Source organism: Helianthus annuus, chromosome 7 (assembly GCF_002127325.2).
Source record: "Helianthus annuus cultivar XRQ/B chromosome 7, HanXRQr2.0-SUNRISE, whole genome shotgun sequence".
NCBI classification, from domain to species: Eukaryota; Viridiplantae; Streptophyta; class Magnoliopsida; order Asterales; family Asteraceae; genus Helianthus; species Helianthus annuus.
The window spans coordinates 98,687,366-98,703,039 of NC_035439.2; the positions used below are offsets into that span (position 1 = coordinate 98,687,366).

Genomic DNA, 15,674 nt, shown 5'->3' on the forward strand with positions numbered 1-15,674 from the left:
TAATTCAATCGAATCCACTTGCAAACCACATACTCTTCGTGGTTCGACCCCTTGCTACCACTAGCTATTTGTTAAGGGTAAATAGGGCTTATAAATATTATCTTTGACCAGAGCGCGACACTCCGATCAAATTTTGGCGCCGTTGCCGGGGAGTGCATGCGCTTTGTGTTTGGATATTGTTTGAATTACGTGATTAACTGTTTAAGTTGCATAATTTCTTTTCTTGTACTTTGTCTTTTTCCTTGTTACACGGGGTGTGTTACTTGTGCAGGTTAAAGGCAGTGCATGCATACGTGAAACTCCGGGAGGACTTCACCGCTAGTCTACGAACCGGAAATCGAAAGAGTTGCAAGAAGGAATTTAGCAAGCCGATTGGAAGCAACACTTGCTTCTCACCAAACCAATCAAACACCACAGTTCACACCAACCATTGAAACCGATTCAAGGGCAAACCAAAACCCGAACCAATACCGAAGCAACTTTAATCCCGCCCAAAACGTCCAACCTATACCTCAAGAGCGACCGGGTGGTAATAACAACACCGGACCACCGACACCACCTTTCCAAAACCAAAACCCCAATAACACCCAAAGAACACCCCAACAACAAAATCTTCATAGACAAAATTCCTTACCTATCAATCTAGATGACCGGAATGTCAATTCTGATCATCGAGGCAATCGAGATCGTGGCAATCCCGCGAACGAAGACCCATTCTTTAACATAGACGATTTGAGGAATGTCATCCCCGATGACGAATCGTATAGTGTTCCCGATTATCAATCGCCGGAACACGTAAGTGTTCATACGGAAAATTCGGACGATGGGGGATATTACGATGATCGGGCTAATGATGACGAAGACTGGGGGTATGTGAATCAGGGTAATATTTACAATGCAAGAGGGTTTGAAGATGAGGAGTTTGGCTATCAAAATGCCAACTTCATGGGGAACGATGACTACGGGTATGGGGACAGGAGAAATGACGGTTACGAAAACAACCGCCGACTAAGGAACAACAACCAAAGGAACCTGAATGATGGGTTTTACAACAACAACAACAATGCTAACCCTAACCGGATTCCTCGTTTCGTGGGAGGGGGTAACCAAAGGGGTAACCAAGGTGGAAATCAAAGAGGTGATAGGGGAGGTGATAGAAGGGACAATCGGAGACCGGTCGATCAAGAAGTTAACATTCCGCACCGTCGCCAACAACCACCACGGGGAGTAAATGACCGTTTTCGACCGGTGGTTACCGATAATGACTCTCCAATAGTGTGTGAAAGGAGAATGTTATATTGTAAACCCCATTACATCAATATACTTCCCCATTTCAATGGGAGGTCTAACGATGAACCGTACACGCATTTGGCGGAGTTTTCTTCCATTTGCAACACTATCAGGGGACACAACTTTGCATTAGAGGAGGTCAAGCTTCGACTATTCCAGTTTTCGCTAAAAGACAAAGCGAAGCAATGGTTTCTCACACTTCCGGCGAATAGTATTCGAACATGGGGTGAGATGCAACAAGTTTTTCTTGATGAATACTATTCGATGGCGAAGACCGATGATGCTAGAGACGAAATTAGGTCTTTTCGCCAATTATCAAGCGAACCGTTGCACGAAGCATTTACAAGGTACAAAGAGTTGATTCGGAAATGCCCACATCACCAAATAGAAAAGTGGGAGTTGGTGAAATGTTTTGTACGGGTTATGGATGATATGACATGGAATCGCCTCGAGTCAACGAGCAACGGGACTTTATTGAGCAATCATGAAGATGATGATTGGGAATTTCTCGAGCGAATGAGCAAGCGGTCGAAGGAAAAGGTATCGGCCGATAGAGCCAAGAAACATCCCGTTTCCTGGTCACTTCCCGATCTTGATTCTAAGAATCGGATTTCTACTTTAGAACGGGAAATGGTTCGTATGAAAAAGAAGGAGGTGAATGCGGTTCAATTCGTAGTGTGTGAGGATTATGGGGATATCGGCCATGGGACCGATCAATGTCCAACGGGACCGGGTGATTACACCGAGGAAGTAAATCAAGTGTTCGGGGATAGAAAGAATAATGATATGAATTCGAACACTTATCATCCTGGATTGAGAAACCATCCCAACTTCCGATATGGGAATGCCGCGAATCAAATGAACCCGAACTTTCAACCGGGTAATCAAAGCGGGTCATCATATCAAAATCACCAAGGTGGTAACCAAGGGGTTACCTACGTAATTACAATCAAGGGTACCAAGGTCGGGACAACAACTACCAAGGTTGGTACCAAAGGAATTACAATAATCAAGGCGGTAATGGGAGCGGGTCGAACAATCAAACCGGTGGTGATGATTTGAGTGCCAAAATGGATGCTTTGTTAAATGTGGTTAAGGACTCTAACAGTGATATCAAGGAGATGAAGAAGACAAACGAGATTCGGGACAAAGCACATGAGGCATTAGCAAAGCAAGTGGGCCAACTTGCGGAGGAAATGGCACAAATAAGGGGAAGCATGGGAAAGCTTCCAAGTGACACAACGGTGAACCCTAAGCATTAAGGGTCAAGCTCAAGGAACACACGTGAGGTACCAATTAATAAAATTACTTTACGTAGTGGTCGAGTAGTAGATAATGGTGTCAAAACACCATCACCCCAGTTTGTTGAAGGGGTGGTGGAAGATGCTAGTGAGGATGAAAAGGAGGATGGTCAAATGGGTTAAAATAAAAATGACTTGAAAAAGAATAATAACACTCCCGTTGTGACCATACCCGTCCCTAAGGCTAAGGAAAAGGGTGTGGAGGTTAATATCGCCCCTTATCCTGAAGCATTGAAGGGACCTGTGAAAAAGGTTGTAAACAAAAGAGGTCCACAACAAGAAGAGTTGTTGGAAATTTTCAAACAAGTTAAAATTAATTTACCTCTTTTGGACGCAATCAAACAAGTACTGTCTTATGCTAAGTACTTGAAAGAATTGTGTACTCAGAAACAAACTCATAAATTTCCAAAAAATTAGATTTAACCGAAAATGTGAGTTCGATTCTTTCGGGTGCACTTCCACCTAAGCTACAAGATCCGGGTGCGCCTATCATTTCAATTCAAGTAGGCGATTTTAAAATCAACCGAACCGGGCACTTCTAGATCTTGGTGCTAGCGTGAGCATTCTACCGGGTAGTTTGTATGACCAATACGAATTTGGTCCACTTCAGTTGTCAAACACCACCGTGGTGTTAGCCGAGGAGCAAGAGGAAAAATTGATGGGTGTTTTGGTCACCAATCGGGCGGCGATTGGATGGACCATTGCTGATTTGAAGGGAATTAGTCCCTCGGTGGTGATGCACAAAATCATCACGGAAGAAAATGTGACTCCCGTTTGAGATGCACAACGGAGATTGAATCCGAATATGCGGGAGGTGGTGAAGAAAGAAGTGCTGAAATGGCTTGATGCGGGTATCATTTATCCGATCTCGGATAGCCAATGGGTGAGCCCAACGCAGACGGTTCCAAAGAAAGCGGGTATACAAGTCGTAAAAAATGACGCAGGTGAAGAGGTAGCCACTCGGCTGGTAACCGGGTGGCGAATTTGTATTGATTATAGGAAGTTGAATACCGCAACTTCCAAAGATCATTTTCCTTTACCGTTTATTGATCAAATTGTTGAGAAATTATCAGGGCAACAACTTTATTGCTTTTTAGATGGCTATTCTGGTTATAATCAAATTGCCATCCATCCAGAAGATCAAGCAAAGACGACGTTTACATGTCCCTATGCCACATTCTCATTTAGGCGAATGCCGTTTGGACTATGTAACGCCCCGGCCACCTTTCAAAGGTGTATGATGAGTATCTTTTCAGATATGGTGGGGAAGTCTTTGGAAATCTTCATGGATGATTTCTCAGTTTTTGGGTTGTCATTCGAGGCTTGTTTGGACCAACTAGACAAAGTATTAAAAAGGTGTGTCGAAACTAGTTTGGTCTTGAGTTGGGAAAAGTGCCATTTTATGGTTCAAGAGGGAATCGTGTTGGGACACGTGGTGTCGAGTCGTGGGATAGAGGTTGATCGTGCAAAGGTACAAGTTATATCTACCTTGCCGTATCCCACGAATGTTAAAGGTGTTAAGTCATTTCTAGGTCATGCGGGTTTTTATCGGCGGTTTATTAAGGGTTTTAGTGACATAACCAAGCCTTTGTGTAACTTGTTGTTAAAAGATCAACCGTTTGATTTTAATGAAAATTGACAAAATGCGTTTAACAAATTAAAAGAAAAGTTAGTTGTGGCCCCAATCTTGCAATCGCCAAATTGGTCTTTACCCTTTGAAATTATGTGCGATGCAAGTGATTATGCGGTGGGGGCCGTGTTGGGACAACGGGTTGACAAGAAACCCGTTGCTATATACTACGCAAGTAAGACTCTTTCGGATGCACAATTGAATTACAACACCACGGAAAAAGAGCTACTCGCGGTGGTATATGCATTGGATAAATTTCGGTCATACATATGGGGTAGTAAAGTGATTATTTATTATGATCACATTGCTGTTAGGAACCTCATGGAGAAAAAGGATGCTAAGCTGAGATTGATTCGATGGGTATTGTTGCTCCACGAGTTTGATTTGGAGATACGGGACAAAAAGGGTATCGAGAGTGTGGTAGCGGACCACTTGTCCCCGTTGATGGTTGAAGAGGATCCTAAAGCTTTAGAGATCAATGAGTCGTTTCCCGATGAGCATATTATGAAATTAGTTAAGTTACCATGGTATGCTAACATTGTGAATTATCTTGTTATAGGTGACTTACCAGCACATTGGGATAGACGGAAGAGGCAACATTTCATGTCTCAAATCAAGTATTATCGGTTGGAAGAACCGCACTTGTGGAAAGAGTGTGCGGATCAAGTGATTAGAAGATGCATAGACAATGAGGAAATTCCAAGCGTGTTGCAGCATCTACATTCGTTTGCGTGTGGTGGCCATTTTAGTGGCCACAAAACGGGTCATAAAGTGTTGAATAGTGGTCTTTATTGGCCAACTATTTTAAAGATGCAAATGAATTTTCCAAGAATTGTGTAGAGTGCCATAAATTAAGGGGTATTTCAAAAAGGGATGAGATGCCCATGCAGCCAATCCTTGTGGTCGATATTTTCGATGTATGGGGTATTGATTTCATGGGCCCATTTCCCAATTCTTATGGCAATTTGTATATCTTGGTGGCCGTTGACTACGTGTCAAAGTGGGTCGAGGCAATAGCCACCAAGGACCTGGGTCAACTTTAGTAGGACCTCTTTCAATACCCACTGGTATTGGATGGCGGGGGTCCGAACTCCTTGATCCCCTCATATATAAACTACGATTAAAACATTAACCGACTACTTAGGATTGTATCCATGCTGACTCAAACTACTTAGCCGAGGGTAACGTCACCTTCAAAAGAGGGGCCTACCATATTACGCATTAATAACTTAATTAATTATCTTTCAATAATCCAACCCTTTAGGATTGTATCCTTGCTTACTCAAACTACTGGGTTGAGGGTAACGTCACCTTCAAAAGAGGGGGGGGGGGCTACTACTATAACTAAGATAATCTCTTAAAAAGTGCAAAAGTGCGGAAATAATCAAAGGTTACACTAAATGCGAGTCGGATCCAAGTGATTCATCTTGTCTATCTGTTTTTATTTTTATTTTTATTTTCAGTATTTTTAGTTTTTATTTTCTAGTTTAAAACCTTTTTCTAAACTTTTGATTTGATTAAACGTTGAGGATAAACCTGTATTAAAAGCTCTTGTGTCCTTGGACGACCTCGGTATGTTTCCAACACTATACTACGCTCACAATGGGTGCACTTGCCCATATGTGTGTTTGGTGTTAGTAAAATATCGTGTTTTATAAATTTAAAACTTGACTAACGCGTAAAAAGGGCTAAAAATATACATAAAAATCTATACCACCACACGCACATCAGCAGGCTTTGAACTGCTTGAAGCTAAAATTAGTCTTAGGAGCATCAGTCCTGGACTCTTCGGAAGACTTGTTAACGTTTTCATTCAGCTCACAAACGATTAAACCTCGATTATTCACAGATACTCCACATAATACAACTAAAGCGATCAAAATAAAAAGATTCGATTACAAGTCAAAGTATACAATCCATAGTTAAGCAAGGAGTGACAGATCGCAATTAGCAATCTTTTCTTCCTTTGACTTTGACTTTGACTTGTACTTTGACTTTCGAAACACGGGGTGTTACACCAGGTTTCCAGAAACCTGATGGCGATGCCTTCGACTTCCGTTCGTGACGTTTGTGTTGTCAGTAATATAGAGTGCGGTGATAGAGACGTGGAGTTCATGGCGATGCTCAAGGAAATACATCGAGAGGTTCAACACTCGACGTAGTTGAAGCTAAAATTTCTTAATTCTTGTTGTTAGATTCTAAAATTTCTGAGTGTGATTGTTAGATTTGAAAGTTTCTTAGTTCAGTACTCGATGTAGTTGTTAATCTTTTAAAGTCATAAATTTTAATCCTATTAATCTTTCTTGTCGCATTTTACTTTTACTTATTTTAGCAAGCATAAGTATTATTATATAGTTTTGAATATCATCTGAGGTTTGCAGATCGATGATGTAGATGTGAAATTGTGTCTGAGTTTGATATAGATCACGTTGATGTTGAATTGTGCCTGAACAGATGTTTGGTAAGTCAACAGAGGTTTAAATCCCTCAAGTTGTGGTTTAAGGCTGAACAGATGATTGCAAAGCCAAAATATTCTAGAATATCTGATCATGAATAACAGTTTTTTGAAGAATTTGCTCCTCCAAATTACAAAGACTCAATATCTGCTACTGTTAAGGTCTGTCAAAGCTAAAGTCTGCCAAAAGAGAACATCTGCTTGAAGTGATCCACTACTGATGAAGAAGGTCTGAAGAAGCAAAGGTCTGGTATGGGTCAACAGATGTTAAAGAATAACAGATGATATTCAACAAATGCTGCTCAATAGAGGTTTTCATAGTAACAGTGCTTAGGCTAATAGCAGTTGTTGGGAGTTTGTTAGGCTTTTAAATGTTGCTCTCTAGGTGACGTCCGCTTATATGCTTGTAATTCTCATGCACACATAAACATTGTAATTGCAATCTTCTAATTCTTGTAATTGAAGTTTGATAAACACATTTCCAACAGATATGAACATTCGGCAAAGTAAAATAGTAGTTCTCGCTTTTTATGATGAAAGGTAGTGACTACTTTTGATTATTTGTTTAGGTTGATTATTTGTTTAGTTGTAAATCAGAGTTCAAATGCATCAACATGCAAGATTTGTGAGAATAACTCATGACTAATTTAATATTAATTAACTCATGACTAAAAATTACAATATCTATACACCTATCTATACTTTCTATTAAAATGTGGTATGCATGAATTTCTAAAAACCACCCGTGTTTGCACATGGGTATCACTTCTAGAAGATAGATAATAGAAGCATATGAATTATCCAAATCTTGATGTCTACGTGTATTTCTATCAAAATTAGCAACCCGAAAATTACCTCCATTTTCAATAATATCAACAAAGTCTAATGTAGCCCCAATATTATCTCACCTGCATTGACCAAAAATATATCTCCAATCTTAGTTTATACTTAGGAGATAATAGCTTTATGCATATCGACATTCAAACTTCCCATACTTGATGGCCGAATTGACAAGGCTTCCAGTAAAATCTCACCATAGCTATTAGCCACGTAGTTGTGCAACTCCTCACCGCCAACCACTGTACTCATCAACGGACCGCCACTAATGCTTGTTTTTCTCCTTAAAACCTCCTGCACAAACAAACATTCTTCATCGTTGGGTTCAATCCCGTCATCATCAAATATGGGTTCATCTTCTGATAAAACTCCTGACCGGATTCGTCTTCATATATCGGTTCCGGAAACTAAGGGTGGAGATGGCTGAAAGGATGCTCCTCTGCCTCATTCACATTGTCCTAGACAATGTGTTCCGATTCGGTTTTCTTTACACGCATCTCCAGTTGTAACTCAAGATCTCAGACTCGTTGACGGAGCCGTCTGATCTCTTCAAGATCTTGAACTTGTTGTCGGAGCCGTTTGATCTCTTCAAGATCTCGGACTCGTTGTTGGAGTTGTTTGATCTTTAGATCCCGTGGATCATGATAGACTCCATCGCTGCCTCGGTCGGCGGATCTACGAGTAGGGTGTCAATCTTCTCCACGAGCGCGTGAATAGAAATACTCATGTCGTTTCCTCTGTCGAGCCATTTAAAAACCAAAGCTCTGATACCAACTTGATGAAGTTACGGAAGCATTCAAATGGCTCAAGAATAATTAGTAATCAAAGACCGATAAAATGAACCAAAGGTTCAAAGAACACAGTTCTTTTTCAATTAGAATTCAATCAAAAAAACTGATCATAAACATTCGACCAAGACCGCTATTTAAACTAGACCCTAACAACCTTAGAGATAAACATATATTAACTAAATAAATAAAAGATACGATAGTCTCGATAATTATGGAATCAAATATTATTCAAATCTTTAGATAATCTTCAACCTGGCATTCGGGATCGGCTTCCGAATCCGGATCGTCACGCGCATCAGATGGTCACAAATGGGTAGTGGGGGCGGCCGTAGACGCGTATTGCCGATGGGCTATTGCCAATGCTAGGTATCAATTTTTTTACATGAGCCGCTTAATAAACGAGTTAAGTGGTCATTCACGGTTTAACATTTAAAACTGTTCACATTATAGATATTGGGATTAAACAAACTTAGCGAAAGCTTTGTCTCGCCGCCGCAATGTGCAGCGGGCTAATTCTAGTTTTAAATAAAAGCGTAACTTAAAACCTAAAAATAAAACAACATACCAATTATAAAAAAACACACTAAAACCTAAAAAACATACAAATAATAAAAAACGCAAATAAAACCTAAAAAACATACAAGTAATAAAAATAAAACCAAATTAAGCCTATCCATGTCTTTTTCTTAATTTTCTCACAAACTTTCTCGTGAATTTTTAATCAAACCGTGTCCATTCCCGAGCAGTACATAAAGAGAATGGTTAAATCTTGATTGGTAAGAAATTCGTCAATTTTACCCTTGAGGCCATCTTTCAAATCATTTCTTTCTCCCATATATTGTTGCATTTTAATCTTCACCAGGTCGTCTTCTTCATGAGCCAATGTTTTCTTTTGTTCCCCCCCCTCGACTTCGCACGCACCTCTTTAGCCTTTTTTGCCCCGTTGGACGAGGCATCTCTTGAACGTCTTCATCATCGAGATTGAAATTGAAATTGAAATTTGAACCATCGACAAGGCGTCATGGTCGTCTAAGTCAATCGCATTGGAAGTAACGATGTATACACTCCTGAATCAGATGTCTTTGTCCTTTTTGACATCAAAGGGAGCGGTGCATTCCATTTTGGTTCGTCTTTCACTAATTGAAAAACATGCTTGTAGTTGAACCAAAAATTTGATTCGGTTTCAAACTCCGCTTTGGCCCAAATCATGACCATCTCATCAGAGTAACTACTATGGGCATTTTTGTGGCAGTTATATATTTCACAAAAAGAGCTGTCGGAGTAGCCATATATTGCCAGTGTGAGTTTAAGTTCACTTTTGTTCGGTTGAACTTGTTATATGTTTCTTCACAAAAATAAGTATGGATACGCTCCTAGTAGTCGGTTGAACTTGTTATCTATTTCTTCACAACGGTGTGATAAGTATTTCATAAACAAAACAAGTTAAAAAAATACTATACCACATTGTTTTTCGGAATAAATGTGCTCTTGTTGTTGCCGGACGACTTGCCAAAATAGTAATTGAGGTCAAAATAAGACATGGTGAAATGAATGCTTTGTCGAAAGAAAGAATGGACAGAAGAAAAAGAAATGAATCCTTCGTCTTCCTCTTCCTCATTTATAAATACAAAGCAGAATCAATTTCACATATCCATACGGGTCGTATAGGGCTGACGTAACATCACTTTATGTCTCATTCGGTCACTATTGAGTGACAAAAATCTAACCTCGTACTTGATACGGGTCGTATAGGTCTTTACGACCCGTATAGGTTTACACGTGATGACTTTCTGCCAGAGCTAAGTGACGACCTCGTATTTTACGGGTCGTATAGACCTATACGACCTGTATATCTTTAGCATGTGAAGACATTGTCAGGCCTTTGACTGACCTTGGGAACTGATTTTTGCATAATACAGGTCGTATAGGCCTATATGATCGGTATTGGTGGTGTCGATTTAAGAATTCCAGGTGTGCCAATAATACGACCCTAATTAATAATATCTTTATGGAACACTAGAAGTAATGACACTGACAAATGGTGAAGGGTTGACATAATGACATTATGAGGGTTGGAATAGGTTTATTATTATTTTGAGTAAAATGCCCGGATAGTCCATGTGGTTTTGTAAAATAACACCTATAGTCCTCAACTTTTGGAAATTACACTGGTACTCCCTGTGGTTTGACGTGTTATTACTCGGATAGTCCCTGGAGTGGATGTTCGTTAGTTTTCATCGTTAAATCTATGTAAAATGACAAAATTATCCCTTGCTTTTATTAAGATATAAGAAAAAACTAACTAATGAAACCTGCACCCTTATCCTCTTCCGATCGATCTGTTTCTCCACCAAATCTTTCATGGAGACATTGAATCAAACCCTAACGTCTCCCAATCTCACCTCCTTCAGATCACCATCTATTGTATCTGCTAATTGATTGAATCCACTATGCCTTAAATTTCCTCCTCTGGTGCTCCGTCAACGCCCGCGCAACCACAAATTCTTCATCAAAGCCTCAGTTTCTGCCGTCGAACAACAGTCGTAGAAGAAGGTCGCTCTGATCAGAATTGGCACTAGAGGAAGGTCCTCCTCACTCATAAACATTGTTTCCTATTTGTATGTTCTGATCAGTGTGTTTGTTGATTGAGATTTGATAAGAAACAGTGAAATTACTAAGGAGTTAGTAGGATATGTTTGTGTTATATGATATGAATTTTGTGGAGTGAGGAAGAAGGTGTCAGGGGGTGAGGGTTTGGTCGGCGATGATGGGGCGGGGTGGGTGTTTGTCCGACGGTCAAGGGGTAGGGTGGCTATGGTGATGGTGGGTGTGGGTGGCGGTGGAGTGGGTGGTCGGTTGTTTATAAAGGAGGGGTAAATAAGGTGGGCCCCACACTTTTAATAATCCATATTTGTTTTTTTTAGAGGGATGGGTAAATAAGTAAGTTCTGATGGGTTTAACGGGGAAAACTAACGGACATTCACTCTAGAGACTATCCGAGTAACAACTCATCAAATCAAAGGGAGCACCGGTGTAATTTCCAAAAGTTGGGGACTATAGGTGTTATTTTACAAAACTACATGAATTATCCGGGCATTTTACTCTATTATTTTTTAACATGGATCAAATGTTATATTACTTTTTAGCAGTCTTAACATGATTATGCGGGTTAGACAAGGACCTATAATTAAATGTGCAATATTATTGTTCATTACGCTAGTCGCGGTTTCAATACTCTTTGGGCAGACTAATTCGGCAGTAGCTGCCCCAGTAGCCCTCATTTAAGCGGCCTCCATTACATCTTGTTTATAAAGTTGCGAGATTCGGGTCGAGGTCTTGTTAGAGCAGGGACAACAACTTCACAGTCGTCTAGACCAACTGGCAGTGACATATTGAGTTGAAGGTATACATATGCCTCGGTCTACAACCAGGACTTGACCCAGATCACAAGGGCTAGTCTGGCTCACCGGTGTATGTTTCAGTATGTAATTAGAGTTTTATCTTTTAATTTTTTTATGCATAAACTCGTATATTTTACTTTATTATGTACAATTTGGTTGTTTATATATTTAGTGTTTATTTGATTACTTATTTGTTATTTGTACACCATGTTTGGTCGCTTACTTATCATATGATAATTCTCCAATCGGTTACTATTTACAAAGAAAAAAAAATAACCCGTTATTTAGTTTTATATAAAAAAAATTATTCTAATTTTTGTAGAAGTTATTATAAATTGTTATATTTCTATAAATTTTATTATAAATTGCCGTAAATTTTTATAATATAAATTGATTTTTATAAAAAAAAAAAACAGAAATTCCCTATACATCTCGAAGCATAAAAGTTTTGCTGAAACTACCCATAAAAGTTCACTAGTTTTTGTAAGAAACCTATATGACTTGTATAGGACTATACAAGCTGTATAGCCCGGATGCCAGACGACGTTTGACGTCACTAACACCTATACGACTTATATAGTCCCATACGAATCGTATTTAGTAATTTCCAAAAATCCTACACGGTGTTAAGATTAACTAAACCCTAATTTATTTGTTATAGTGTAATTAAAAAAATATGGTCAAAGATTTGTCTGGTCCCACATGAATAAATTAAAAAATGACATGACATTGTACACCGAGTGGCCGTTGATTTGTGGCGTGAAAGCCTCTTCACGCAGGGCACACTGGTACGCAGTGGCGGAACTAGAACATCAACTTAGGGGTATCCCAAAATTTTTTTTTTATCGTGCAATCATACAATATTAAAAAAACGACAATAAATAAATAAAGTAAAACAATTACGTAATAGATTTGTCCTCTTCTTTTTTTCATAGCTTGAAATCGTTCCATCACATCCTTGTCTTTTACTTCACGTAAAAAATCCTTTTCGACCGCACAAATCATAGCATTGTTCAAAAATTCTTGGCCCATTTGATTGCGTAAATCCATCTTGACAAGCTTCAATTTCGAAAAACATCTTTCAACGGTTGCGGTTGCTCTTTGTTCGTTCACGTCTGTTCGATATCCAACAGTGATTAAACATGCCGCCCAATTGCCCAAATCAATAATCATTCAATTTTGAGCTATTATTTACTTATTTGGGCTTAGCAAATGTGTTATTATTTACTTATTTGGGCTTATCTAATGTGTTATTATTTACTTATTTGGGCTTACCAACATCTTATTATTTTGTAAAAAAAAACTTTGAGGGGTGTCCTCGTACTTGTTCAGGGGTGTCCTATGTATAAAAATCGAAAAAAAAAAAATTTAACACTACTAGTAAAAAATTGAGCCGTAGCCCGGGCTACGCCCCACATAACTAAAGGTCCGCCCCTGCCGGCACGTGTGGCGTGGTTTGTGGGCGGGGAAATCTTCACTGCCGTGGCGGGCTTGTGGGTGGTAAGGTGACAGCTTTTCACTGTTTGGTGAATTTTGTGTCGGTTTTGATTGGATTTTTTTATATAAAAACGCCACTTTCACACCGCTACCACTCGTGTTTTTTTTTTTTTACCACACCCTCTTACTAGTATGACTGTCACATGACACTTCACGCCCCCTTTTCATAAGCTACCACTCCACTTCGTATAGTCTAACATCAGTTTAGTTTATGTAGCAATAAAAGGTCACATGTGTTCGGCTGCTTTCAACTTTATCATCAAGATGCAATTGACAGCTGTAGGGTGTGCATGTTCTAAATTGGGGTGGACCATTTACCATTGGACGGGGTATTTCCCATTGGACGGGGTATTTCCGTTTTCACAGCACAGGTTGATGGGGTTAGGGGGAGAACACCCTCATAAACTTATGTTTGGTATAAGTTCGTGAACAGTTCGTGAACATATTAATTTCCTTAACGAACGAACACAAACATGGCATTGTTCATGTTCGTTCGGTTCGATTACAGCCCTACAAGCCAGATTTGGGTTGACCCTTATAAAAACGGGTTGACCTGTTATCCCATTTAAATATTTAGAAAAACAAACTTTAGTATTTTTTTTCCGTTTTCCAATTTGTATGATTAGTTTTGGCACACAATATTTTTTACTTGACACACTCATACTCACATTAAATACATTAACGATAACCCGCTTATAATCATTTAAAAAACGGGTTAAATGGGACGTGTTTGATGACCCGAATTTATGTATGTGCGGGATAGAATTGGAATCTTTGACACGAATAATAATATCGATTTGATTTGGGTTTGGGTTGCACATTGCAACCCGTCAACATGCTAACCCACCAACCTTCCACGATTGGCAACCCTATTAGAAATGAGACGACAATATATCATTAATGGGTTTAAATGGTCGAAGGAGTTAAGTCGGCCTTGAACACCCCTCTCAATTTCAATAGTAGGTCTTAGGGATGACAATTAAACCTGAACCCGATAGGGATACTCGGAATCTGAGACATTTGGGACGAGTATGGGGTCATGTAATTGGGTATGGGTCGGATATGGATTACTTTTTTATTTCTCTTATGGATTTGGGACGAGTACAAGATTTGATAGTATACCCGTTTACCTATCCCAATTACCTGATAAAGCATAACCGTTTACCCGATTATATACCCTTTTATCATTTATATTTATTTTTAATTATATATAGAAGATTATGAAAACATTATTGTATGTATATGTTAGCTGATAAAAAAAATTAATTGAAGTTGCAATATACATATTTTTTGAGTGTATCTAGTCCTCATTTGCTAAACCTAGAAAGGATCGTATAGGACCCTTTTGGAAAAAAAATTAGGGCTTTAATTTCAGTGGAGTGTAACATTTAGCTCCAACAAAACAACTAATTTAGTCTCTTATTAAATAAACTAGGTTTAAAGAAGTTTGCCGCGTTGCGGCGAATTTCTTTTATTATTTAGTCTGTGTTTACATGTGTTTTGAAATCACTACGAGCGTGTTGTGAATGGAACTACTGACAAGAATAAAAAGAAAATGTAGAAAAAAACACTAAAAGATAACCGAAAGAAAATCAACCAAAAAAGTTGTATGGTAACAATGTTGTTCGTATGAAACCCGTGGTCAGAAGAGATGAGCAAATTGTTCTGGGTACCGGTACAAAATTTGCCGAACCGAAAGATCTTAAGTACCAATTCAGTACCGACTTTTGGCGTTCTTGGTAACGGTTCACTACCGTTTTTTACCTTCATATATAGGTACCGTAACCGGTATTTTCGGTATCAATACCGATTTTGTATCGGTTGGCACCGAGCTCATCCCTACCCCTGAAACTAAAAAAAGAAAAAATTAAAAGTTGAAGAAAATAAACAAAAAAAGTTGTACGATACCGTTGTCCGTACAATAACCGTGATCAGCGATGAGCAAATGGTACCGGGTAGCAGCACTGAATTTCCCGAACCAAAAGATTTCCAATATCAATTCGGCACCAACTTTTGGCATTTTGTGTATTAGTGCCTGTTTTTACCTTCATGTACTGATACCGATCAGGACCGTTCCAGTATTTTCGATACCAGTACTACTGGTTCGATACCAGTTGACACCAACCTTATCCCAACCCCTGATATTAAAAAAAGGGTAGTTGCACGGTACCCCTGACCGCGGAAGGGATCTCCCTTCCCAGTTCACCACCCGACAAGGATCCCTGGCGGCAAATACCCATAGCCATCAAAGAGGGGTAAGAAACATGTTTCAAACCCGAGACCTCGAGTGTCCTCGGTCCGGCTTTAAAGCGGGTGTCGGTGGCCACCAAAGTGGCATTAATGGGAATTGAACTTGGGTCTCCATTGGAGAACCCAAGTCACTCCACCACTAGGCCACTTGTGGTGGTTCTGATATTAAAAAAAGGATTAAAGTTAAAAAGTAAATAAAATAATTATTATTATAATATTAAA

General features: G+C 39.3%; 1 protein-coding gene across 1 annotated transcript; it reads left to right on the forward strand.

The window, feature by feature from the left end:
- The first annotated feature begins 1,290 nt into the window (after nt 1-1,290).
- LOC110866759 lies at nt 1,291-2,352 on the forward strand. Its single transcript, XM_022115904.1, has one exon. The coding sequence runs from the start codon at nt 1,291-1,293 to the stop codon at nt 2,350-2,352; it is 1,062 nt and encodes a 353-aa protein (XP_021971596.1).
- The last annotated feature ends 13,322 nt before the right edge of the window (nt 2,353-15,674 follow it).

Excerpts from the sequence above, each read along its gene's own strand:
- LOC110866759 (XM_022115904.1), top strand. The coding sequence starts at position 1,291 with ATGTTATATTGTAAACCCCATTACATCAATATACTTCCCCATTTCAAT.